Source organism: Triturus cristatus, chromosome 9 (assembly GCF_964204655.1).
Source record: "Triturus cristatus chromosome 9, aTriCri1.1, whole genome shotgun sequence".
NCBI lineage: Eukaryota > Metazoa > Chordata > Amphibia > Caudata > Salamandridae > Triturus > Triturus cristatus.
Window position 1 is genome coordinate 762,659,342 of NC_140592.1, and position 26,008 is coordinate 762,685,349.

At 47.5% G+C, this 26,008-nt stretch overlaps 1 protein-coding gene across 2 annotated transcripts in view; it reads right to left on the bottom strand.

Moving 5' to 3' along the window:
• The window catches only part of LOC146798801 (uncharacterized), an 83,922-nt gene extending 62,518 nt beyond the window's left edge, over window positions 1–21,404 (bottom strand). For both annotated transcript variants that reach the window (XM_085626105.1, XM_085626104.1), the window contains exons 1-2: window positions 21,274–21,404; window positions 6,236–6,362 (exon numbers count right to left, since the gene is read on the bottom strand). In XM_085626105.1, the coding sequence (XP_085482231.1) occupies window positions 6,236–6,362; window positions 21,274–21,333 (187 nt within the window). In that variant the 5' untranslated portion in view covers window positions 21,334–21,404. The remainder of the gene's footprint in view (window positions 1–6,235; window positions 6,363–21,273) is intronic.
• Between the last annotated feature and the right edge of the window lie 4,604 nt (window positions 21,405–26,008).

Here is a 26,008-nt window from a genome sequence, read left to right on the forward strand (position 1 = left end):
TTCAGACTTCAACATACAATGTGCCCATCGTTTGGGGCCAAAGAATACAACTTCCGCCTCTAAACCTCGAGGAATCATTGCATATTTCCTTTTATACTCAGATCTCATGACGATTCTTCAAGCTGCTAAGCAACATAAGCATATGATTTGGTCTGGCCACAAAGTCTTTTTCACTCAAGACATCTCTAAACCTACTGCCTCTCGTCGAAAGGAATTTTTGGACCTGAGACCTTCATTGAGATCCATGAATGCACGCTACGGTTTAATTCATCCTTGTTTTTTCAAAGTGACCTATAAGGACAGAACCTTTAGTTTTGAGGATCCGCTGATCTGCGGAAGTTTATTCACACTCACAAAGGAGAACTCATGGAATTGAGCAAACCCTAACTGTTTTTTGTTAATGTCTGAATATTGAGTTTTGTTCTAATTTTATTCTAGTATGTATAGTATAGTTCTTACGCTTCCTTTGTTCACCCCTTCTTTTGTCTTGCAGGTCTCCCCTATGTGATGTTGTTGTCAAGGTCACCTTTTGTACCGTCCTGCTGTATACATTGTGCATTCCATTCCGTTGCTGTTTTCTTTTCCTAGATGTTTGGTAAGTTCCTTCTTTTGCCCTATTTGATTGCCATAAGTTCTAGACTCTTACTTCACAGTTTTTAATTTTTAATTTTTTTTGTGGCAGTCTGTTCTCTTAGGTGTCTCTTCTTAGTGCGGCTGTCTTGTTCTTCATTGCCCCCCTCCCACATTAATGTTTTTTGTTCAACTGTTCCTTATGGCTAAAGCTCATTGGCTTTTTGCCATCCTCCTTTGGCTGCTTTTTGGGGGTCTTTGTTCCCCCTTATCCTCCTTTTTACTCTTTCCTCTTTCCTCTCCCTTTCTCCCCCCTTCTCCATTCCTTTTTATCCCTCTCATCTCTATTTTTCTGGCAATATTTACACTACCTACCCCACTCTACATTTTCCTCTTGCTTATTTCTGCCTATGGTACTCCATTGTTTTTCTTCTTTATTTCTGTCACTTTCTCCGTGGTGGACACTTGCTTTAGCTTCTTCGTTTTTGGCTATCCTTTCTGTATTACATTTATTCAACATCTATTTTCATTTTTTCTCTCATTTTCAACTCTGTTTTAAATTCTATATCTCCTTCTGCTTATTCTTATTTTACTTCTTGAAATGAACGGTCTTCGTGTTATTTCCTGGAATGTTAAAGGTATTCGGAACCCTGTTAAAAAACAACATGTTTTATCTCATTTAGCAAGATTGAAATGTCATGTTGCACTGTTACAAGAAACTCACCTTAACTCACAAGATTTGTCTTCACTACGTAAACAATGGGTTGGAGAGGCTTTTTGCTCTCTGGCAGTGAACAGTAAAAATGGTGTTATTATTTTGTTTCATAAATCATTGCCTGTTCAGTTGCATAATGAGCTCCATGATAGCTCTGGTAGATGGTTATTTTTAGATGTCACTGTTAATAATACACAATTTTCCTTCTGTAATGTTTATGGCCCTAATGGTATCGATTTAACCTTCTGGAGGGACTTTTCTATGCTTCTGTCTTCTCATGCGTGTGATGATCTGATTGTGGGCGGTGATTGTAACCAACTTATGGATCCCTTTCTAGAACGTAAGTCACTAACCAGATATGTTCCTAATAAGATGCAAAAGTCCTTTTTTAAAGCCATCTCTTCTAGAGGTCTTATAGATTCATGGAGACTTTCTCACCCTGATACTTTAGAATTTTCCTTTTTTTCTCCAGTGCACGCCTCACACTCCCGTATTGATTATATTTTTCTCACCCAACATGCCCGCCAATTTATGACTAATTCAGAAATAGGCTCTATTCTAATATCCGACCATGCCCCTGTTATTGTTGATATGGATTTTCCCTCACCTACTCCCACCTCTCGGCGCTGGCGCTTTAATAACTCGCTCCTCCTAGACCCGCAATTTACGCTCTTTGCAGAGGATTTCTTTACAAACAATCTTCATTCTACTTCTCATTTTCATTTTATGTGGGATGCTTTCAAGGCTGCTGCTAGAGGATTTATTATTGATTTTGTATCCCGAAAAAAGAAAAAAGCAGCTCAAATTCTAAAACAGATTAAAGATCTAGAGCATCCTTACTTTACCAAGAGTTCCTCAGAAACACTCTCTTCTCTCATTAAAGCAAAAATGCAATATAACAAGCACTCTTGGGACTCTGCATGTTATAACCTTCTCAATTTTCATGCCAAAATGTACGGAGGACGCAATAAGGCTGGCAAATCTCTCGCTACTTATCTTAAAATTAAAAAACAAAAATCCAAAATAATAACTGTTATTGATCCACATGGGAATCATCAATACACTGATGACAAAATCCTCGACTGCTTTGTTCAACATTATTCTTCACTTTATACTCCAGAATCCGTTCCTTCTCCTGCCCAAATTGACTCTTTCTTTCAGTCTATTCCCAGGTCTTCTGACCGTTTTACTGATCTTTCTTCTCTAGATGCTCCCCTTTCTGAAAAAGAAATACTTAATGCTATTACTCTTCTTCCCAAAGATAAAACTCCTGGCCCAGATGGTTTCACGGTTCGTTTCTATCTTCACTTTAAGGATATCCTGTTATCACATCTACTTTCTTTGATTACTTATTTTCTTGCACAAGGAGAATCCAAAGGTTCTTTCACACAGGCAATGTTATGTTTAATTCCTAAAAAGGATAAAGACCCCTCCCTCTGCAAAAATTATCGACCTATTTCCTTAATTAACACTGATTGTAAAATGTATGCTAAAGTTTTGGCCTGACGTATTAATAAAGTCATTCCTAACCTTACCAACATTTATCAATCTGGGTTTGTTAAAGGCAGGTCCATTACTGACAATTCGAGAACTTTCCTTAACATTATTCACCTTGCCTCAAAGATGGATTCCCCAGTTGCCGCCATTACATTGGACGCTGAGAAAGCATTCGACAGAGTGTGCTGGGACTTAATGTTTGGTGCATTGAAGTGGCATGGCTTTAGCCCTCCCATTTTTAAATTAATTCAATTGTTATACTCTGCTCCCTCTACTTCTATCTGGGTTAACGGATCTCAATCCCACTATTTCTCTTTGCATAGAGGCACTAGACAAGGTTGTCCTCTCTCCCCTCTTCTTTTTATTCTTGCGTTAGAACCCTTTTTAGAAAAAATTTGACGTTCACCATCATATACTGGTTTCACATTTCAGAATATTGATATTAAGTTTACTGCCTATGCTGATGATATTTTATTGTATATTTCTAATCCGATCACTTCTTTACCTTCACTCTTTTCCTTGTTACAAGAATATTCTCTGGTTTCTGGATATAAACCTAATATAGATAAATCTGAGGTTCTATCTCTGAACAAATTCTGCCTTCCTCATATGTTTCAGGGCTCCGGCTTCGACTGGAACTCTGGTTACATTAAATGCTTAGGTATTCTCTATGCAAACACTATTAGAGAAACTGAAAATGAGATCCTGTGCACACGTATGGGTAATTGGCTGGTCCTGTATGTATTCAGTAAGTGCCAGAAAGAGTCGGACAATTTCTTTGTAATGGATATTAGAGAAACTGTTAAGCTTAATCAGAAGGATATAGTTAGAAAGCTCTCTTCCCTTATAGATAGTTGGTCTCCCCTTTTCTTATCCTGGTGGGGGAGGCTAGCCACTATTAAAATGATGCTTCTTCCTATCGTTAATTTTTATCTTTCAATGCTTCCAATTTCTCTTCCACTCTACTTTTTTAAAACAATCAACCGTATTTTCACAACATTCTTATGGAATAAACGCAAAGCTAGGATCTCTCTCTCTCGTCTTCAGCAACCTAAAGATTTAGGTGGAGTTAACTTCCCCAACCTCACTCGATTCCATTCGGCCTTTACTTTAAAACAAATCTGGCCGTTTCTATCTGATTCATCTGATCCTCCCCTCACAGCTTGGAGCTCTATAGAACTTGCGCAACTTTCACCCTTCACATTTATTACGGCTACCCGTATATCTCATCCCCCGCAGCGTTTTCTCACCCCCATCTTTAAGCACTCCAGAGCACTTGCTCTCTCAGTGTTTCGCTCCTCCCTCTCGCAGTCAGAGTTTCTTTTCTCAACTCCAATTTGGTATAACAAATCTTTACAGATTAATCGCAGAGCACTTTTCTGGAAAGAATGGATTGATAAAGGCATTATTACTTACGATCATTTACTTAGCAATAATACCTTGCGTGACCTCTCTGACATTCGTGCCTCCTTTCATCTTTCCACTGCATACTCCTCTCAGTACCTTGAGCTTAAAAACTCTTTGGCCTTCATTATCTCTCAAAGTGCTTCTCTGCACATTACTGAAACAACCCTTCCCCCATTACCAGACTTCTCTATTCCTCTCAAAGCTGCTGCTATCTATAGACTTCTTTCCCGCCCCTCCGCTGAAAGAATCAAATCTAAACTTGAACTCTCCTGGGAAAAGGATCTAGCTCAAGAGTTTCCCCTTCAGGTTTGGAACTCCTTGTGGTCTAAATTGCACACTGTTTCCCGCTCTGCTAGCACCACACAGACTTTGCACTTTTTTTACAATAGGCTTTTTTTTACCCCTTCCGATTTATATAATTACAAATTAACTGACTCTAAAAAATGTTGGTCATGCTCTTATGCTGATAGTGATTTTTTTCATATGTTCTTTCATTGCCCGTTAGTTAAATCCCTTTGGTCTCGTATTTGTTCAAAATTAAATGAAATATTAGCTACTGACCACCCCTTTGAGATTGTCCATATTTTTCTGGGTGGTGCCGCACCTATATGGAATGTTCACTGTAATGTGCGTAAATTTATAGATTTGTTTATAGCCATTTCTCTACAGATAATTACTACCAATTGGAAAGACACTTCAAAAATTTCATATAATGCCTGGTGGAACTTATTGTGCCACCACCATAGGCTTGATCGTGCTTTTGCTACCACTGTACCTCTTCTGATCAAAAAAGACTTGCTATGGTTGCCTTTAACCAATTTTCTCTCTCGAATTGTTACTTGAATATTTTGTTTTTGTAACCTTCTTTTCTCATGCTCAGTACATAGTTGTTCTTTTTATATACATTTATTAGTTTACGTTACTTATAAGATATTTACTCTGTATATTGATTGCCTTTCTCCTTTCCTTCCCCTACCTTCTTTCTTTCCCTCCTCCTGCCCCTCCCTGCCCATTAAATATAATCTCTTTAAAAGCTTCTTCCCTAAGTATATTCCCTAGTACCCTTATGGCACTCTTTATATCTTATAAGAGTTCAATTGTATTTTATTGTGTTCTTTCACTGCATACTGTTTCTTTTTTGTATTGATGTTTTACTTGGATTATTATATTCAATAAAGCTTTCTAAACTTAAAAAAAAGCCAAATGTATCTATGAATTCTTGCAGTTTTTTATAGTAAATCTGTCTCACCCCTTGTCAAGACCGCTCCTCTGTCCTAACCGAACTCCAAGACCGGTACAAGGAGAGGTGAATACCGCCAATAACAGGTGTTCGCTGACCAGGCATGGGAGATGCCCTAGGTGCGAAAACTGCATTTACCAGTAGGTGTTTGAGGACTAGAAAGAAATACATGATCTAACTATGTCAATTCAACCTTTTGGAACGGACATGTGTGGGGTAAGCCCCCAGAAACACCAGACGGAACTAACTGACCTTCGGAATGGTCTACAGGCTTGCAGGGCTCGCTCGAGTTCTAATGAAACAGACCTCTGAAAAGCAGAAGTGTGGAACTGCAACCCTAAAAAAATATTGAAGTTTGTTACATGGTCCCCTCATAAACACGCTTATAAAAATCCATTAACTCCGCATAGGGTGAGCTTTTTGGTCCGAAATTGGACTCCACTTTAAAAAGCATATGTGGTGTGATGCATCATGGAACCCGCGCCCCGGCCGATCAATAATCATTGGTTTAAAGTCTCCCCACCATGTTGTCAAATAGGCCGGAGTATATATCAGAAAGACTGTAGATCCTGGCTGGTGTTTGGAATGAGGGTGGGGAGGAGGACATCTGTTGAGTACAAATTACAGGGATACGCCCACCTGACACTTTTGAATTTCACAAGAGAGCCACCTACACTTCTGTGCTCTTAAAAGTCTTCAAAACAGACATAATAGATTTTATGAAAATGTGCTGTAAGAAAAGAAAAACAGATGTGCTGCTCCTGTTAAAAGAATTTACAACTCCCAGAAATAACAAGAAATCATACCCAGTGAGATCAAGGTTTGTTCAATTTCCTTCATCACATTGTTGTAGAGTTCCTCCTGCCATTCATTTAAGAGCTTCCACTCCTCCTCAGAGAAACAGGCAGCAATATCATGGAATGTAAGTATATCCTGCAAAAACGTAAATTGCACAGGATTAAATGTAAGAAATATCATTGTTCTTTCTTTCTCCTTAACATGATTGCCTCACACCAGCCTTGATGTACGAGTTACTTACCTTCGGTAACGATATATCTGGCAGAGACGATTCTAGCCGCAGATTCCTTCAAGTACAATTATCCCCAGGCGTGAGACTGGATCCGGAAACTTTTTGCCACAGCATCCCTGCACGCCAGGGGGCGGGGCGACACCATGCGACTCCGCCTAGGTGTCGTCCGCGTACGTGACGTCAGCGAGGTCACATAAGCCCCACCCCGGCGCGCCTACGTCAGTTTTCGTTGGAGAACTTTTCCGCGCCGCAACACGGAGCCACCAGGCAAACTGTGGGAGCAGGGGAACAATGTGCGAAAGAGTAGAAACAAAGAATGGAGACAAGCGACACCATAAGGAGCGGTGCAACACTGCAGCCTCCAAAGGCAGGGGCGGAATAAAGAACAGAGCAGAGCCCCGAGCAGCCACCCAGCCAGCATGTAACCGCCTTCCCCCCCCTCCCCTGGAGACAGGGAACATATGTAAAGGCAGGACATCTGTAGCAGGCCTACAACCCCCACCCGGAAATAGGGAAGGGGAACCAGCCCCAGAACAGACAGGACAACAACAACAACAACAACCACCCTCCAAGCCACCCCCACACAACCATACTCCAAGGAACAAGGGTAGACCACGGCCAGGTGACCCCCCAGACAGAGGACGGCAGAGGGGCAGGGACCCCCAGCAGAAAGAGGATGGGAGGGAGGGCAGAGATTGAAGGTAAACCCCCCCCCAAACCTGGAGCAGCCCAAGAAGCGGGGCACAGGAGCACCGCACCATAACCCCATCCTCAAGAGAACCAAAGGGTGGAAGGAACAGCAACAAGACGGAGCAACCCGCCAAGAGGAAAGGAATGCACTCACAAGAGACACAGCCCCCCACCAGGAGGCGAGTACAGAGACCAACCCACAGGTCCTCGCAGAACGGGGAGGAAGGCCGGGCCGTGAAGGAATCTGCGGCTAGAATCGTCTCTACCAGATACATCGTTACCGAAGGTAAGTAACTCGTACATCTGATAGAGACTACTAGCCGCAGATTCCTTCACGTAGAATAGATATCCTAGCAATACCCACGGGGAAGGAGGGTCTGCGAAAGGACCCCCCCAGCCATAACAGGACAGAGGGTCACACAGGGGACCAGACCTGCGGACCAGGCAATAACCCGACCCCTCCCAGGAAAGAGGAGCCCCCCACAAGCAGAACACCACCGACCCCAGAGGGATGGGGGAAGAAGAAAAAAGGGGGGGCGCACAATCACGATAGAGGAACCAAGGGCCAGGCCAGAGAGGCTGAAGTACCCCCACACCCCTTCAAGGTAATAAGCTTCCTTCCAAAGCCAGGGGGAGAGCCCAGAGGGCCCAAGGAAATGAGGGAAAAGAAGGCTAAGCCACACCAGATGGAAGGCAACAGGCCAACCAGAGTGGCACTAACAAACAAGCCGCCAGAACAGAAAAAACAGCCCAGGGCCCCAGGAAGTCCGAGTGGGCAACACCTGACAAGGGAGGGCACATAATTATCCCAAGCAGGGAGAAGAGGAAAAGGGCCGGACACACCCCCACAAGGGGCCGCGCACAAGCCCTCAAGAAGCAAAGCAACGTACAGAAATGCCACGGAGAACAGGCACCAAAGGGCCACCAGAACTCCCCAGCAGAGCGCAAGCTGTATAACAGCTACCACTACCCCACATAGGGTACGTTAAGTCCTACGTTAAGTCCCAAGACATGGGAACCTTCTTTGGAAGAACTTCCGCAACAGAGGAAAAAACAAAAGAGCCACAGGGAAAACACCCCGCGAACGGCTTGACAATCAGCCCAAGGAAAAACAGAAGGCCTAATCCCTGGGCCAAGTCTGCGTAACAGTTCTAGCAAGAAACACAGCGAACAAGGGCCGTCCAGCAGCCAACATTGCCAAAGTCCCCACAAGGAGGACTCAATGGCCAGAAAACACACTCCACCGCAAGAGCGATTGTCCCAAGAAAGGACCAGAACCAGCTCAACTCCTTAATCACTGAGGAGGAGAAGGAGGAGGAGGAAGAGTATAAGGGGGAGGCGGAGGACGGAGCCCCGCCAGGAACCTTTGGATGGCGGAGTCAGCTGGGGCATGGCTACCATCAAATGGAAGATTAATGAGCCGTTCCCGAATATTTTCGGGGAAGACGCCGTCCCGAAGCAAAGCATGGAGACGGAGGAAGCCATGGCCCTGCCCAGCACCTCCGAGATGTCCAGAGCAGAGTGAAGGATAAACGCCGCTAGCTCCCTGCCATCCAACGCATGATGCCGTAAGTCCACCTGAACAGTCTCCTGAGAAGCTGCAGACCCCAAAGACTCAACCGAGTCCCACAGACAAGAGGAGGCCCTAGCCAGGACACACAAGGTGTTCAGGACCCGCAGGGCCACGCTGGTCGAGGTAAAATGTAGCACCCCCAAGAGTCTAGCCAGTGGGCCTCCCAGGAGGGCGGAGTCAACAGCAGCGGCAGGGAGGGAAAGGCAGTCCGCAAAAGAGGACTGGCGGCAGAGGGGTGGAGGGAAAGACACGCAGGGACACGCGGAGCCGGAAGGTGCCGGTGTAGAAGGTGCTGAGGCACCGGATCCCCCAAGCCCCGTCAGGGACGAAAGGAGCGAACACTCAAAGGGAAGCAAGAGCTCCCTCCCACCAGAGCCCTGGTGTAGAACCTCCAAGAGATGATCCGTTGGAAAATGAGCAATCGGGTCACCCATGCGCAGAATATCCACAGCCGTGGACACCGCGTGAGCAAAGGCCGCACCTGCCTCTGTAGGGCCCAGCGGCGGAGAAAGCAGCTCCTCTGTGGGCGACGGCTGCAGACTAAGGCGGCCGTCCCCCTAGCCAAGCGGAACGGGCAGGGGCCAGACCTGGAAGGTAGGAGGAGCCGAAGGAATGGGGGACCTACCCCTCCTCCGGTGAACACCACGGCCTCAGAAACGGCAGGGAGCCACCCTTCGACGATGCCGGTGAAAAAGACACCACTCGGCGGCCAGTCTCCGGGGAGGACGACACCAATATGCAGGCAGCCTCCGGGGAAGCGAGAGCGTCCGAAGACTAATCCGCAACTCGACGCCCGTCAGGAGCCGTAGAGTCCGTCGCCTGAGGCAGAGGGGTAACGCCAGCCTGCGCCGAAGGAGACGCTGGATAGGGCTCCTCGAAGTCACACTGCGCCGGGGACGGGAGCGGGGCTGGAGTCGCAGTGGACAGGGGGCGGCGTTGGAATGGCGCCGACTCTACCTCCGCTGAGGCAGCCGCCTGCGTGGAGGGACGAGAAGGACCAGGGGAGTGACACGAAGCCCTCCGCCAGCCTCGGCCCAGTATACGACAGAGGTGGTCCGGCGAGCCATGCGGCGCCACCAAGGCCGACCCAACCTTCGACTCGTCCTCTGACAAGGCAGCCGCCTGCGTGGAGGGATGAGAAAGTCCCGGAGGAGGGTGAGGGGTGCACGCCCAACCTCGACCCGAAGCGGGACGAGGAGAGTCCACCGACCCCTCTGGCGCCGCCCAGTCCAGCAGCTGCCGGCGCCGTAGCGGCGTCACCTCGGCCTTAGACACCTTGTCAAGGAACCGCGAGGGGCTCGGGGATGCGACCCGAGCCCCGGCGACCTCACGCGACACCACAGGGACTCCCGCAGGAGTTTGCGGCGAGGCAGAGATGCCGTGGTGTGAAGGAGGGACCCCAGAGGAGCCGCACCCCAACAGCACCGCATCCTGCAAGTCTGGATCCGACCCAGTCGGCGCTGGGGCCGGAGCCAACGGCGGCGCCGCGGAAGGCCCCGCGCAAGGCAAGGGAACCGCTGATGCCCCAGGAGGGGAAGGAGGAGGAGGAGACTCCAGCGAGGCCTGCAAAGCCACCGCGTATGTCTCCATCTGGACTATCGAAGCTCCATCACCGGGAAACGGTGGGTAGGAGGACACGTGGGGCCGCATCACCCGCAGAGAGTCCAAGCCCCGGCAGGCCAAAACCCGGCCCCCGGGGACAAACTGCGACACTTACCCACCGGTGAGCGTCGCTCTTGCGACATCAGGGAAGGGCGATGATGACGATCACGGCCGTATCTGAAGCCGTCTGCTGATCGAGGGGAGGAGGTCGACCTGGAGAGACGTGCCGAGAGAAGTTTCATGCGGCGCTCCCGCCGCGACTTTGACTTCAACTGTTGGCACGCCTCACAATCCATGGTGCCGTGATCCTCCCCCAAACACCACATACAAATGCGATGAGGGTCCGTCGCCGACATAAGACGCCCACACGACGTGCAAGCTTTGAAGCCCGAAGGCATTCGCACACTGTTCCACCAAGAGAAGACAATGATGAAGAAAAAAGGGCCCAAAACAGGCCCGTAGCAAGGCCGGATCCGCGTTGCACACGAAAAAGGAAAAAACTGACGTAGGCGCGCAGGGGTGGGGCTTATGTGACCTCGCAGACATCACGTACAAGGATGACGCCTAGGCAGAGTCGCGTGGTGTCGCCCCGCCCCCTGGCACGCAGGGATGCTGTGGCAAAAAGTTTCCGGATCCAGTCTCACACCTGGGGATAATTCTACGTGAAGGAATCTGCGGCTAGTAGTCTCTATCAGATATACATGTTACCACCTAAGAGGGTCACTGTGCCAACGGGATCTTGCATTCAGTGAACATGAATATGGATTATGCAGCCATTGGCAATGCCACTTTATCAAATGCCGTACTGACCTCATTACTAATATTCATAATTTACTTATGGATTAATTGGTAAATAATAGTCAGTGATGCATCCCATTTTTCCACACACAAACATCAATCAATCAATCAAGAGTTGTATAGCACAGCTAATCACCTGTGAGGGTATCTAGGCGCTGAGGATCTCGCTGCGGAGGCTTCAGCCGAACAGCCAGGTATTGAGCCCTTTCCTGAATTCCAGCAGAGAGGGTGAGGTCCGGAGGCGGAGTTGGTTCTAGGACCTGGCCGCAGGGTAGGAGAAGGAACGACCTCCACTGTAGTTGACGAATGTGAGGGGTGTGAATGAGGTGAAGGGAGGCGGAGCACAGGTGTCTGGAAGGTTGTTGAAAGTTCAGGCGGTGGTTGATGTATACTGGTCCTAGGTTGTGCAGAGCCATGTATGTGTGAATCAGCATCTTGAAATGACATCTCCTCTGAATGGGGGGGGGCCAGTAGAGCTTCCTGAGAGGGGGGTTATATGGTTCCGCTTAGGGAGGTAGCGGATGAGTCTGGCTGCTGAGTTCTGTATGATCTGTAGTCTCTTCAGGAGGTGCGAGGTGATTACTGCATAGAGTGCATTGCCGTAGTCGAGACGGCTGGTGACCAGGGCTTGGGTGATGGTTCATCTGGCATTGACCGGGAACCACTTGAAGATCTTGCAGAGAATGCATACAGTGAGGAAGCAGGTGGAGGAGACTGCGTTGGTATGGTTTTTCATTGTGAGCTTGCTGTCCAGGATGATGCCAAGGTCGCAGCCGTGGTCTGTGCGGAGCAGGTGAGGGTCCTAGTTCAGAAGGCCACCAGCAGTCGTTCCATGGCAGGTGTTGTTCCTGAAGATCAGTACGTCTGTCTTGTCTGTGTTGAGTTTAGGCAGTTGCCTCTCATCCAGTCGGTGATGCTCATCACACAACTGTGGAAGTTGGCCCATGTGGTGGAGGGCTCTTTTGATAGTGAGAGGGTGTGCTTGGTGTCATTGGCATTCGAAATTATGTTTAGTCTATGGGTTCTGACGATGATAGCTGTGGGGGGGAGGTTATGTAGGTGTTGACCAGGGTGGGACTGAGGGAAGAGCCTTGAGGGACGACGCAGATGAGTATCTTGTGTTCAGAGGTGAAGGGAGGAAGGCAGATTCTCTGGTTTCCTCCAGTGAGGAAGGAGGCGAACCATCCAAGGGCATGTCCTTGAATTCTGATGTGGTGGAGCTTCTTGATCAGAGTGTGGTGGGATATGTTGTCGGATGGTGCTGAGAGGTCGAGGAAGATCAGGGGTGCCATTTCTCCACAGTCCAGTAGGGTTCCGATGAGCTTGGTGGCAGCAATGAGGGTGGTTTTGGTGCTGTGGTTGGTGTGGAAGTCAGACTGGGAGATGTCCAGAAGATTGCTGTTCTCCAGGTGTTGTGTGAATTGGTGGTTGATGACTTTTTATGGCCCTTGGTGGGAAAGGGGAGTAGATGGGACAGAACTGAGTATGCTGGGGTCAACAGATGGTTTCTTGAGAAGGGGTTTGACTCCAGCGTGTTTCAATTCCTCGGGAAAAGTAACCGTGGAATTGAAAATGGTGCTGATTTTGTTACTGATCGACTTGCTTCCCGAGATTTGGGGACAGGAGTGTGTAGGTGATACTGAGTGGACCGACTTCATGATGGCTGTGGTGTTTTGTGTGGTGAGCTAGTCCTTGGTGACAAGTGGGTGGTCAGGTTTTGCATCTGTGATGGGGATGAGGCTAAGGCTGTCGGTGGTGGTGGTTTGAGGCTCGAAGTGTTTGTAGATGTCGGAGATCTTGTCATGGAAGAAGTCCTTCAGGGTGTCGCAGAGTTCCAGGGAGGGGGTGATTATGTTTTTGGAGGCTGAGGGGCTGGAGAACTCTGACAATGTTGAAATATGCCTTACTGCGGTTGGAACTGGCCTTGATGCGATTGGCAAGGGTGCTTCGTTTCGTCTTTTTCAGGAGTAGGTAGTACTGGTTGAGTGATGTTTTGAAGGAGGTTTGGTCTTTGGTGTCCTTATTGGTACGCCACCTTCTTTCAAATAATGTTCTCAGTTCTGTGGTATACCAGCTGGCCTGTTTGGAGGGCCTCTTGGGTAATGGGTCTTGATGGGGGTGACTCTAGTCGACGCAGTCAGTGATCCAGGCAGAGAAGTTCTTGACAGCCTGTTACAGGTTGTTTCAGGTGTCTGGGTGGGAGGAGTTGAGGACATCGGTCCATTGGCTCTGATACTTTGCTCCAGTTTCGGTGAGAGGTGCTAGGTGGTTTGGCAGAGGTGCGGGGGGACCTGTGATGGTGAATTGGATGATGGTGTGGTCTGTCCATACATCCCAGTATGATACTGTTTTCATTTTATTTTATGTCATTTTTATGGCGTTTTATGTCATGATGATATACATTGATACAAACTATAGAGCCCAACTCGATTGGACCAGTTCTAAGAAACCTTCCTTGGGCTCTATAGTTTGTGTAAAGTTCGGTGTCAGAAGAGGGTTAGCCCATGCTCTGCAGCACCTCTTCACTCCCCTTAATTTGTTCATGGCTATACGTTGATAGTCAGTGTTCACAATAGAAAGTATTAAAGATTTAGCTTTAGCTCTTTACAGTGATCATTAGACCAAAACCACCAACGGAGCTGCCTGTGCCCGCCGTACTCTGGTGATCTCTTTTTTAGCAATTAAGAGGCCCAGTGCACCCTCTTTCTTACCCGCCTAATTCCCATCCTACCCAGACCTTATTCCCAATGTTGACATTTTGGGTTTGACAGAGATGCTCAACCCCACCACCGATCTGAATACCTCATGTATACTGGCCCAGTATCCGCATATCCGTGGATATTCCCATACCATGTGCATAAAATAGCCCATATTGCATCCACACCATGTGCAGATTGGATCAGAACTTTTACCTATTTTGTGCAGGTGTGAAACAAACTATGTGAAAGGATTTAAACTAAATAAGAGGGACCCTTGCTGGATTTGCGGGCATCTGGCTACCAGGTTAGCTTCGGCCCAATCCTCATCCTTCAGGGGGCCCAGATTAAGCTCTCATCACTCCCAAAGGGTCAGCATTGTATCCAGCATATTTACAATTAGAGGTCTATACAATCTAGAAATAGCTTTTTTGCCCATATGCTCCAGCATCAGTTAGGACTTTAGTAGATTGAAGTCCGGGATCTTTTTTAAACGCTCTTTCCCAATACTTAGCGCATATCCTATCAGAAGGTAACTAAAAAATTGTGTCACTCCACCTGCAGTTGACCAAATGATTTAATTTGTGAGGGCTCACAAATACCCCCTTCCTAGAAATTCCAATTCCAATATCCCAGCCCAAGAAGCCCTGCCATCGGTAGACCTCTGGTGGCCACTTCCTGTGCCATGGGGGGATCACTTTTGTAGTCTGGCTATGACATTTCATCTCCCCGAGTGCCCGGGACCAGCAATCTAAAGTGATTCTGGTGGCCAAAGGCAGGTCTTTGTTTAGTCTATAACTATAGAACTGTGACAGGAGTAGCGGGACTCCTGCAACCTCAACCTCCAGACGTATTGCTGAGTCTGCCCTGTCTACAAACCACCAGTCATTAAAAGGCAGCAATTGCGCTGCCTAACAGTAACCTCTAATGTTAAGAAAACCCCAATCCCATGTCATGTGGCGACTACATACATTTGTTAAAGGATACCCTCTGTGTCCTTCCTGTTCATATGTAATTTGTGATAGTAAATTACAGGGAGTTAAAGAAATTCTTTACGAGAGAGTATGTGTAGTGTTGGAGCACATTTAACAGGTGGGGTCAAGCAATCATTTCAAATAGGGCTGCACTGCCCATCAATGAAAGCAGTCCACCCAAAACCCCAAATTGTGCTTCTAGTTGGGACAACATGGGAACAGTGTTAAGCTCCCAGCACCTCGTCTGATCTAGGGAAACATGGAAATCCAAATATTTAAAACTGGGGACGCCCTTCAGACGGCCGTTTGTGGCAACTCCCATAGTGCTTGGCGAGCCAGTTATAGGGAAGATCACTTATTTGTCCCAGTTAACAGAGGCCAGAGCCGTATCCATATATTTTGAAGATGTGCATAAGGTGGGGAGAATCGAGTGATCAGGGCGTGTTACATACAACAGTGCATCATCTGTATATAGGCTGATGAGATCTTCGTGGTCCGGATACAGGTGCAGGCCCCATACCGGAGCTTTACGTCCAACCATTCTGCCAATGGCTCCATCTCTGGAGCGAACAGAAGAGGAGATGGGGTCAGCTCTGCCTTGTGCCTCCTTCCATCAGAAAGGAGCCAACAGTACCTCATTTACTCTAACAACCGCACATGGGCTCTCATACAAAAGCATTATATACGCCCTAAACTCTGGGCCCATATTCATATCCTCAATGACCCCGTACAAGAAAGACCATTTAATAGATTCGAACACTTTCTGGAAATTGATTGAAAGGAAAGTCTAACGACTTCTCGAAATTGATTGAGAGGAGTTCCTGTGGTTCAATGGCACGTTGCGCCAAATCAAGAGCCACCTACAGATGTCAGATACAATGCTGTGTCCCCCTGTCAGACATTTAGCTATTTTGGTCCCAGTGAACCAAAGTTCAGGCCACCTCCACCAATCTTTAGCCAGGATCTTTGCTTCAGTATTTATCAGAGAAATGGGCCTGTAAGAGAGGCACTCCCTCGGTGGGTTTGCTTTGTGTAGGACCACAATGGTAGTCCCTCTAAGGTCATATGGGAAGATTCCGACCTGAAGTGCCTTTTCATACAACAGTTTTAACTGTGGGACGAGATGAGAGGATTAGCGCTTGAATAATTCCGTAGGGAAACCCTTTGTCCCTGAGTTTTGTCAGAAGGCATGCCATTGGTATCCCCCAGAATTTCAATGCCACACTGTCCACGGGCAGCAATCTTGGCAAGTTGAGATCCTTGATGATGGGTCAGTAAAAGCCTGGGGAACTGTATCCTTGTTTGCATATAACTTTGTGTAATATTCAGCTAAAGCATTTACAACCTCCTGGAAATCAGTCACTCTGCCTTGTTTTGAGTCAAGGATGCAAGGGATGGATCTAGCTTCAATCTCCTGGTTGCCAAGCCAATATATTAGCTTGTCCGCCTTGTCTCCGGCTCCAAATATTCTGCATTTGGAGGCCAGAATAGCTATTTTGGCCTGTTCCCTTAATGCAGTTTCAGGGCCTCTCTAGTCATTTCTAAGGTTAAAGATACCGGTGCCCCAGGTGCCCGGGCATCGTTCTCTTAAAAGTCTGCAATTTATCGTTCAATGGAAGTGTATTCCCCCTGTTTTTCTTTTTTTACGTTCCGTGTCATAGGAGATAATTTCTCCTCTTATGTTTACAGTGACTACCATACCATGACATCAGAAGAGAAGAATTGAACAATTACCTCCCTGACCATTTCTTGATATTCTTCCTCTGCTAGGAGCCAGGTATTTTCCCAGTTTTCACTCTTGAGGCACCACATGACCATCTAAATAGGGGAGTGATCCGATAAGCACCTAGGGAGGAGCCTGGAATCCGTGACCTCCGGGAGCAATCCAGTTGAGGCAAGGAAAAAGTCCAGACTTGGATTGGGTATGGTGTTTATATGAGTAGTATGTGTACCTGTTATCCTAGGGGTGCATAAGCCTCCAGATATTACCTACGTCCAGTGACTGTGCCCAACTCTTGAAGCTAAGTACCTAACATGTGAGAAGGAGCTAGTAGTATCCAAGGTAAAGTCGTAAACAGAGTTAAAATCTCCACCCAGCAGCAATACTCCTGGTTGGGTCTTTTGCAGTAACGCAGCTAATTCCAGCAAAGTATCTTCAACAAGTATGAGTTGGACATATATGCTTGCTATGGACCATGGTCTGCCTTCCAAGAACCTCATGATAAACACCCACTGACCCAGGGGGTCATAGGTCACTGTCCTCAGGGCCCTCTGGAAACCAGACCAGCTGGAGGTTGTTTCTCCTGGATCTGCCTCCACGTCGCCGGGTCTCTGCTCAGGGTGTTGCAGTCTGCTTCAGCTGCCTCATTGCTTTTTAAGAGTCGCAACATCATCCTCAACTGCGGAGACCTTGGTTTTGACCTACTTAGTCTGCTCTGCCAGTTTACACAGATTCTGGCGCAAAAACGACACCTGGACCCACCCCCCGTATCCCCAATGATATCTTCTAGTGCCAGGGAGCCCACGTTGCCACAGCATCGTTGGGTGCCCTTGGAGGTCTGGTGTATCTATCAATTGTTCACTGTGCAGCAGGGTCCTGGATCTTATCCAAGCCTATTTCAGCCCTTTGCCCAGGCCCCCCGAGAATCTACGGGGCAGATCTATGAGGACGACCTACAACCAAGGACAGTTAGAGCTTCTCCTCCCTCCAAGCTACAAGAAGGAAAACCAAGCAGACTTCTGCTGTCATTGTTGACCATGCATTGTTCAATAGTCTCCACACTGCAGCAGGATGGAGGGTATCTCAAAGACGGCAAATAGTCCAACAATGCCTAAAAGCAAAAGTGAGCCAGATATCAAGCACATAAGTCAGCATCACGCTTGCTCTCTTTAAGCCAACTTTATGGTTTCTTTTTGTGTGTTCCCAGAGGGTTGTGATGGTAACTGGATTCTCAAAAACTAACAAGAGAGTGAGAGGGGTGTACTTGAGTGCCACAGAACTTAATGAGAGGACGGAGTGGCAGAAGTTGAAAAGGTCAAAAACAGAATAAGGAAATCTTTATGCTGTCTATGAGACACCAAATATTATCTGCCATGCAACCTGTGGCCTATCGGTGCCCAAGGCTCACTGGGGGGGGGGGGCGACAATATTGAACCTGTATAACCCTGCTTCACGCTCCATCCACCAGCTAGAAACAGGCTTTAGGCATCTTATATGGCATTGATGATTGTGGCCTATGCTGTAGACAAGTTTATCAGTGATTCTTGTAAGCCAGGCGTATCCTAAAAAGACAAAAAGGCTCTGGGAAGGGGATATACAGAGGACCGGCGATGCGGGTCAGGCTAGTAATATATTAATTTATTTGTTCAGTTAATTAAAACCATCACATAGGTTCTCCAATTAGAAATGTAAAATTCATATTTCTTTTATTACAATTCCTTATTAAAAATGTTTGTTTTTCAAAAGTACATAATCAATAACTTTCACAAAACAGTCCAAAAACAGAAAAACATTTTGTTCATTAATAAAATATGCAGTAGTAAAAAGGAAAAAACAATGTAGTACCATAAACAGTTTCGGAAATTGATAAGGTAAATAATATTTCTACACCAACGCACTAATTAGAGAATTTCATATAAATAACTAATCACAAATCTCTACAGTTTGAGTCAATTACCAATTGGGGGGTTTGAGCCCAATGGACCTAGTGTCCTCTGGCTGGGCTCGCTTCAGCCATATAATTCAAGACCTATGCGGTCATGTGCTAGGACTGTCCAGTCACGTGCTTAAATCAATTTTAGATCAGAGATTAGCCTTGCCGTAATACAAGTCAAACACGTGAACAGGTGCAATTATTTGCTTCAACCCCACCCGCCGGCCACCGTGGTGTTGTGGAAGATCCGGGTTGAGTTTCATTAGAGTGTTTTTAGGTCTCGCGAGCCAAAGGCTCGAAGAGACATTTTATATCTGGGCTTTACAAAGTGCTGCCGTGGCCTAAAGCTACAGTGCATGTGCGCGGGCGCGCGCGCCGCGCTTACTTTCACTTTCGCGGCCGCACGGCCGCTTTGATCACGATCACTTTCAATTTCGCGGCCGCACGGCCGCTTTGCTGCGCAGACCCAGCCTCCTCTGCCAGCACACCCACAACTGGCAACATTACTAGCGCTTGTCTATATTTTTGCTCTTACTATCCCTCTCCTGCTGTCTCGTGATGCTTTTGCTCTCTTTCTCTTTTTAATGTTTATCTCTCATTTATTTCCTTTGATATTTTGTTAAAGTGAACTATTGCTTGCTCTTTACGCTGCCTTCATATCCCTGTCACACGTTTCCTCCTTTCCTCTTTCTCTCCCTCGAATCTTTCTTTGTCTGTCTTTTTGCTTGTTCATATCACACTCATTTTGCCATCTTTCTTACACCCTCTGTTCTCGGAGCCTCGCGTTCAATTATTTGTACGCACCCTTTCCTGATTACAAACTTTCCACTTTAGTTCGCCTCTTTTCCTGGACACTTAACTTAGCTTCCATCCGTCGCTTCTCTTTTCTTTTCCCTCTCGTTCTCTGCAGTTTATTTCTTTATTCTTTGTTTCTATTGGTTTAGCTAACGTTTGGTTTAGTACTTCACTTCCTGTCAGTCCTGACTCTTTTAGTTGTCCTTTCACCGCTCCGTCAGAAGAGTAGCTCCACTCCTTTCATTGACTCACACCGAACCGAGGTTAACGCAGCAGGGCCTGTGTTATCTAAACCACGGCCGCCCACGTTTTATGCCGGGACAGGATCCCATTTAGAACGGCCCCGCCCCCTCCTTCCTGCCTTAGCTCCTCGGGAACGCTAGCGCTGCCTGCATCCTTCAGATTTCCGAGTTATCAGAGCGCGCGGTCGGTGGCAGAAAATACGTTTGCAATAGTAGTCCTGCAGCATCCAGGCTGGAGCCTGCCCCTCACAAGTCGCACATGGGGACTGTGCAGTGAATCCTCGGGACTAATGTGAAATATACAGCTGTGGTGAAGGCTGAACACATCACTTACGTGGGTTATTTTACCCCTGTTCAAAAGAGCACAGAGTTGCAGCATTACCCCATTCATTTATGTACCCTATTTCAACAAGCATTGGCATAGCCAATAGGTCTCGCTTTGGAAACCTTATAAGTATTTAGTTATGCAGCACAATATCCTTGGTGCAAGATCATCAACTGTTGCATGGCTAAACACTTATAAGGTCCCAAAGGCGAGATCTATTGGCAATGCCAATGCTTGTTTGTATAGATGACAGAATGCCGAAGTGCAGGCCACTGGCCCTCGAGCCTACTGGGACACAAAGGAAGGGAGAAAACATTGGGAAATGGAACATGGGTGTCTGGCTACAGCGGTTTTGGTGTGCTATATATTTTACCCATGTATGAGGCGGGAGGGGTTGTTTCCATGTTAACAACAATTCTTCAAGACCATCCAATGCCAGGCCTCTTTACCTTGCACCCTTGGGGCAACTGTCCCCACAGCCTTAGACACTGTCTTCCTGCCAGCGAGGACCAAGGATGCAATCACCGGCAAGCAGGGTGGGACAAAGCTAGCTTTGTGTGAGTTAATACAGCTCAAGCTATATGGCGACTACGTCACACACTGCAGTGGGCAATTTTAAGAACCAATCAAAATGTTCTGAAGGCAACTTTTTGAAAAGGGAGATATTTGTGGGGCAGGGAGGGGTGACAATGCACTATTTGATGAAACTAAGGGGTCTCTTTGTGTAAACTGACAAGTAGGATTTTTCTTCACCCTAGGCCACTTGAGACGGCTGGCGGTAGGTGCACAACGAAAGATTACGCTAGCTCCTAAGCAAGAGCAAGTTGCTGCCATCAGATCCATGCTGAAAACTAGCTGGCTAGAGGAAGTCTTGGCGAAATCGAGGGCACATTAATTTGTTGCTATTGGGCATGGCTGCGAGAAGGAAGATTAGTCCAAAATTGCACCGCTAAAAGAGGAATTTCGCTTTGTATAATTGTTTTGCTTTTCATTCTATTGATCGCTTTTGAATTTCTAATTGGGCCACACGTTTAACTAAATGGGTACCCATTTAATTTGCTTAGTATATAACTAAGGCTTCACTATTTTTAAGAGTTTGTTTGATTCTTATTATACGTTCTTACAGCTAACCCAAAAAGGTAATTAACAGATCCCCTAAACATAATCAGCTGAAACTCGGTCAATCTGCGTCTCTCAAATGTTTTGCTCATGCTCGGGTATGTCCACGGCTCCTCTCCTTCATCCACTCCAAGTACTATCATAATGGCCACAGGAAGCCTATCTATCAATAGCGCACGTTCACCTCAAGATACGACCTCTTGGCGCTGGAGAAAAAAGAAGTCGCGAGGCCCCGGGACAAACAAGGGTGAGCAACATTTGCATATGTACACAAAAAACGCGCATGTATTTAAATTCTTAATCACAAAGACAGAACTGACCAGCTCCCCTGCGAGGTCACCACGCACCTTATCTGAATCCTGTCGGAACATTTCTCGGCTGCTCGTATTTTCCAGGTTACAAGTCATCGTCCGATAAGTACGAGGACAAAAGACACCTAACACTCTGCTTACACTTTTGTGTGCACGAGCTACAGGAAGGAGAAAAGAAACGGAGGAAGTAGACCTCTTTGGGTTCATAGCGCAAGCGTAGAGACGGATACACTGGTCAGAGTGACACACTCAATGACAGCAGCGCAACGGGGCGCACTCCCGCAGCAGGGAACTCGGAAACGGGCAGGCAGGAGTTCCGTGTCTGAGCAAACTAAGAGGTCAAGAGATGTAATTGTCATTGGATTTGTATAGCGCTTACTACCACTGACCACTCGTTGTAGCGCCCGAAGAGTAATTCCCTGGGTTAATGTCAAAACACATGGGTTTAAATCAAGTTAGAGGTCCCGTATGACCGCGTAAGTGGTCTTGGGGGCGATAATTAACTCAGGGTGAAAGGTATTTTTTACACCAGAAGTACAGTGTCAGCTTATTTTAATGAATGTATGCGTTTTTATAGAGCGCGAACTTTACCCGAAGTTGTCAGAGCGCTTTACAATAGAACACATATGGACATCAGAGTACATAAATCACATAAAAGATACAAACAGATAAACTCTAAGTTCAGATAAAAATAGAGTTACATGTATTCAAGTTGCATTTTCACTCAATATTACAGTTTATGGAAAGTTGATGCGATTAGGGTTGGACTAAAATATATTGCATATTTACACAGGATGATCATCTCGCTATTGCTGGAGTTTAAGGATTTTTGCGGTCCCTTGCTCTGAGCAAGTTTGTTTATTTACTACCCATTTTCATCTAATTCATGCCCACGTGATGACTGATAAACAATCTTTCAGAAAGTGGGTCATACAAAAACAGTTGAAATATGTTTTTTCCAGCGACCCCAAAAATACTTACGTTAACAGTGGGCAAAGAGATTCAGAGGTATCGTTAGCCATAGAGGATAGAGGCTGACGTATAAAACTACATGTCAGACAAAAAGTTCACTTTCTCCGGGCCCTTGGCAGGTGGGGGACTTGGGCAATTGCCCACTTTGCTAAACCCAATTGGTCGCACACTGCTACACCTACCAGTCGTGTTCCCCCAATGAAAATGGTCCCTGAAGGTCAGCGTCGGTGGATACACCTATGCTAGAGTGTGAATGCAAGTATGCGTGGCGTGTGCCATCCCTGGACACGTGTTTCGAGGTAGTTGCCTCTCGTCAGCAGGGAGCAGGAAAATGAGTGTGGGGTTGCTGTGTAAGCTGCTAAAATCGTTATCAGGTCTAGTACCTCTCGTAGCGCGCAGGTGCGTAACCAAAGTCCGTCGACTCCACCGGCTCAAGAGAGCCTGAATATAAAGTTAAACCCAATTGGTCGCACACTGCTACACCTACCAGTCGTGTTCCCCCAATGAAAATGGTCCCTGAAGGTCAGCGTCGGTGGATACACCTATGCTAGAGTGTGAATGCAAGTATGCGTGGCGTGTGCCATCCCTGGACACGTGTTTCGAGGTAGTTGCCTCTCGTCAGCAGGGAGCAGGAAAATGAGTGTGGGGTTGCTGTGTAAGCTGCTAAAATCGTTATCAGGTCTAGTACCTCTCGTAGCGCGCAGGTGCGTAACCAAAGTCCGTCGACTCCACCGGCTCAAGAGAGCCTGAATATAAAGTTAAACCCAATTGGTCGCACACTGCTACACCTACCAGTCGTGTTCCCCCAATGAAAATGGTCCCTGAAGGTCAGCGTCGGTGGATACACCTATGCTAGAGTGTGAATGCAAGTATGCGTGGCGTGTGCCATCCCTGGACACGTGTTTCGAGGTAGTTGCCTCTCGTCAGCAGGGAGCAGGAAAATGAGTGTGGGGTTGCTGTGTAAGCTGCTAAAATCGTTATCAGGTCTAATACCTCTCGTAGCGCGCAGGTGCGTAACCAAAGTCCGTCGACTCCACCGGCTCAAGAGAGCCTGAATATAAAGTTAAACCCAATTGGTCGCACACTGCTACACCTACCAGTCGTGTTCCCCCAATGAAAATGGTCCCTGAAGGTCAGCGTCGGTGGATACACCTATGCTAGAGTGTGAATGCAAGTATGCGTGGCGTGTGCCATCCCTGGACACGTGTTTCGAGGTAGTTGCCTCTCGTCAGCAGGGAGCAGGAAAATGAGTGTGGGGTTGCTGTGTAAGCTGCTAAAATCGTTATCAGGTCTAGTACCTCTCGTAGCGCGCAGGTGCGTAACCAAAGTCCGTCGACTCCACCGGCTCAAGAGAGCCTGAATATAAAGTTAAACCCAATTGGTCGCACACTGCTACACCTACCAGTCGTGTTCCCCCAATGAAAATGGTCCCTGAAGGTCAGCGTCGGTGGATACACCTATGCTAGAGTGTGAATGCAAGTATGCGTGGCGTGTGCCATCCCTGGACACGTGTTTCGAGGTAGTTGCCTCTCGTCAGCAGGGAGCAGGAAAATGAGTGTGGGGTTGCTGTGTAAGCTGCTAAAATCGTTATCAGGTCTAGTACCTCTCGTAGCGCGCAGGTGCGTAACCAAAGTCCGTCGACTCCACCGGCTCAAGAGAGCCTGAATATAAAGTTAAACCCAATTGGTCGCACACTGCTACACCTACCAGTCGTGTTCCCCCAATGAAAATGGTCCCTGAAGGTCAGCGTCGGTGGATACACCTATGCTAGAGTGTGAATGCAAGTATGCGTGGCGTGTGCCATCCCTGGACACGTGTTTCGAGGTAGTTGCCTCTCGTCAGCAGGGAGCAGGAAAATGAGTGTGGGGTTGCTGTGTAAGCTGCTAAAATCGTTATCAGGTCTAGTACCTCTCGTAGCGCGCAGGTGCGTAACCAAAGTCCGTCGACTCCACCGGCTCAAGAGAGCCTGAATATAAAGTTAAACCCAATTGGTCGCACACTGCTACACCTACCAGTCGTGTTCCCCCAATGAAAATGGTCCCTGAAGGTCAGCGTCGGTGGATACACCTATGCTAGAGTGTGAATGCAAGTATGCGTGGCGTGTGCCATCCCTGGACACGTGTTTCGAGGTAGTTGCCTCTCGTCAGCAGGGAGCAGGAAAATGAGTGTGGGGTTGCTGTGTAAGCTGCTAAAATCGTTATCAGGTCTAGTACCTCTCGTAGCGCGCAGGTGCGTAACCAAAGTCCGTCGACTCCACCGGCTCAAGAGAGCCTGAATATAAAGTTAAACCCAATTGGTCGCACACTGCTACACCTACCAGTCGTGTTCCCCCAATGAAAATGGTCCCTGAAGGTCAGCGTCGGTGGATACACCTATGCTAGAGTGTGAATGCAAGTATGCGTGGCGTGTGCCATCCCTGGACACGTGTTTCGAGGTAGTTGCCTCTCGTCAGCAGGGAGCAGGAAAATGAGTGTGGGGTTGCTGTGTAAGCTGCTAAAATCGTTATCAGGTCTAGTACCTCTCGTAGCGCGCAGGTGCGTAACCAAAGTCCGTCGACTCCACCGGCTCAAGAGAGCCTGAATATAAAGTTAAACCCAATTGGTCGCACACTGCTACACCTACCAGTCGTGTTCCCCCAATGAAAATGGTCCCTGAAGGTCAGCGTCGGTGGATACACCTATGCTAGAGTGTGAATGCAAGTATGCGTGGCGTGTGCCATCCCTGGACACGTGTTTCGAGGTAGTTGCCTCTCGTCAGCAGGGAGCAGGAAAATGAGTGTGGGGTTGCTGTGTAAGCTGCTAAAATCGTTATCAGGTCTAGTACCTCTCGTAGCGCGCAGGTGCGTAACCAAAGTCCGTCGACTCCACCGGCTCAAGAGAGCCTGAATATAAAGTTAAACCCAATTGGTCGCACACTGCTACACCTACCAGTCGTGTTCCCCCAATGAAAATGGTCCCTGAAGGTCAGCGTCGGTGGATACACCTATGCTAGAGTGTGAATGCAAGTATGCGTGGCGTGTGCCATCCCTGGACACGTGTTTCGAGGTAGTTGCCTCTCGTCAGCAGGGAGCAGGAAAATGAGTGTGGGGTTGCTGTGTAAGCTGCTAAAATCGTTATCAGGTCTAGTACCTCTCGTAGCGCGCAGGTGCGTAACCAAAGTCCGTCGACTCCACCGGCTCAAGAGAGCCTGAATATAAAGTTAAACCCAATTGGTCGCACACTGCTACACCTACCAGTCGTGTTCCCCCAATGAAAATGGTCCCTGAAGGTCAGCGTCGGTGGATACACCTATGCTAGAGTGTGAATGCAAGTATGCGTGGCGTGTGCCATCCCTGGACACGTGTTTCGAGGTAGTTGCCTCTCGTCAGCAGGGAGCAGGAAAATGAGTGTGGGGTTGCTGTGTAAGCTGCTAAAATCGTTATCAGGTCTAGTACCTCTCGTAGCGCGCAGGTGCGTAACCAAAGTCCGTCGACTCCACCGGCTCAAGAGAGCCTGAATATAAAGTTAAACCCAATTGGTCGCACACTGCTACACCTACCAGTCGTGTTCCCCCAATGAAAATGGTCCCTGAAGGTCAGCGTCGGTGGATACACCTATGCTAGAGTGTGAATGCAAGTATGCGTGGCGTGTGCCATCCCTGGACACGTGTTTCGAGGTAGTTGCCTCTCGTCAGCAGGGAGCAGGAAAATGAGTGTGGGGTTGCTGTGTAAGCTGCTAAAATCGTTATCAGGTCTAGTACCTCTCGTAGCGCGCAGGTGCGTAACCAAAGTCCGTCGACTCCACCGGCTCAAGAGAGCCTG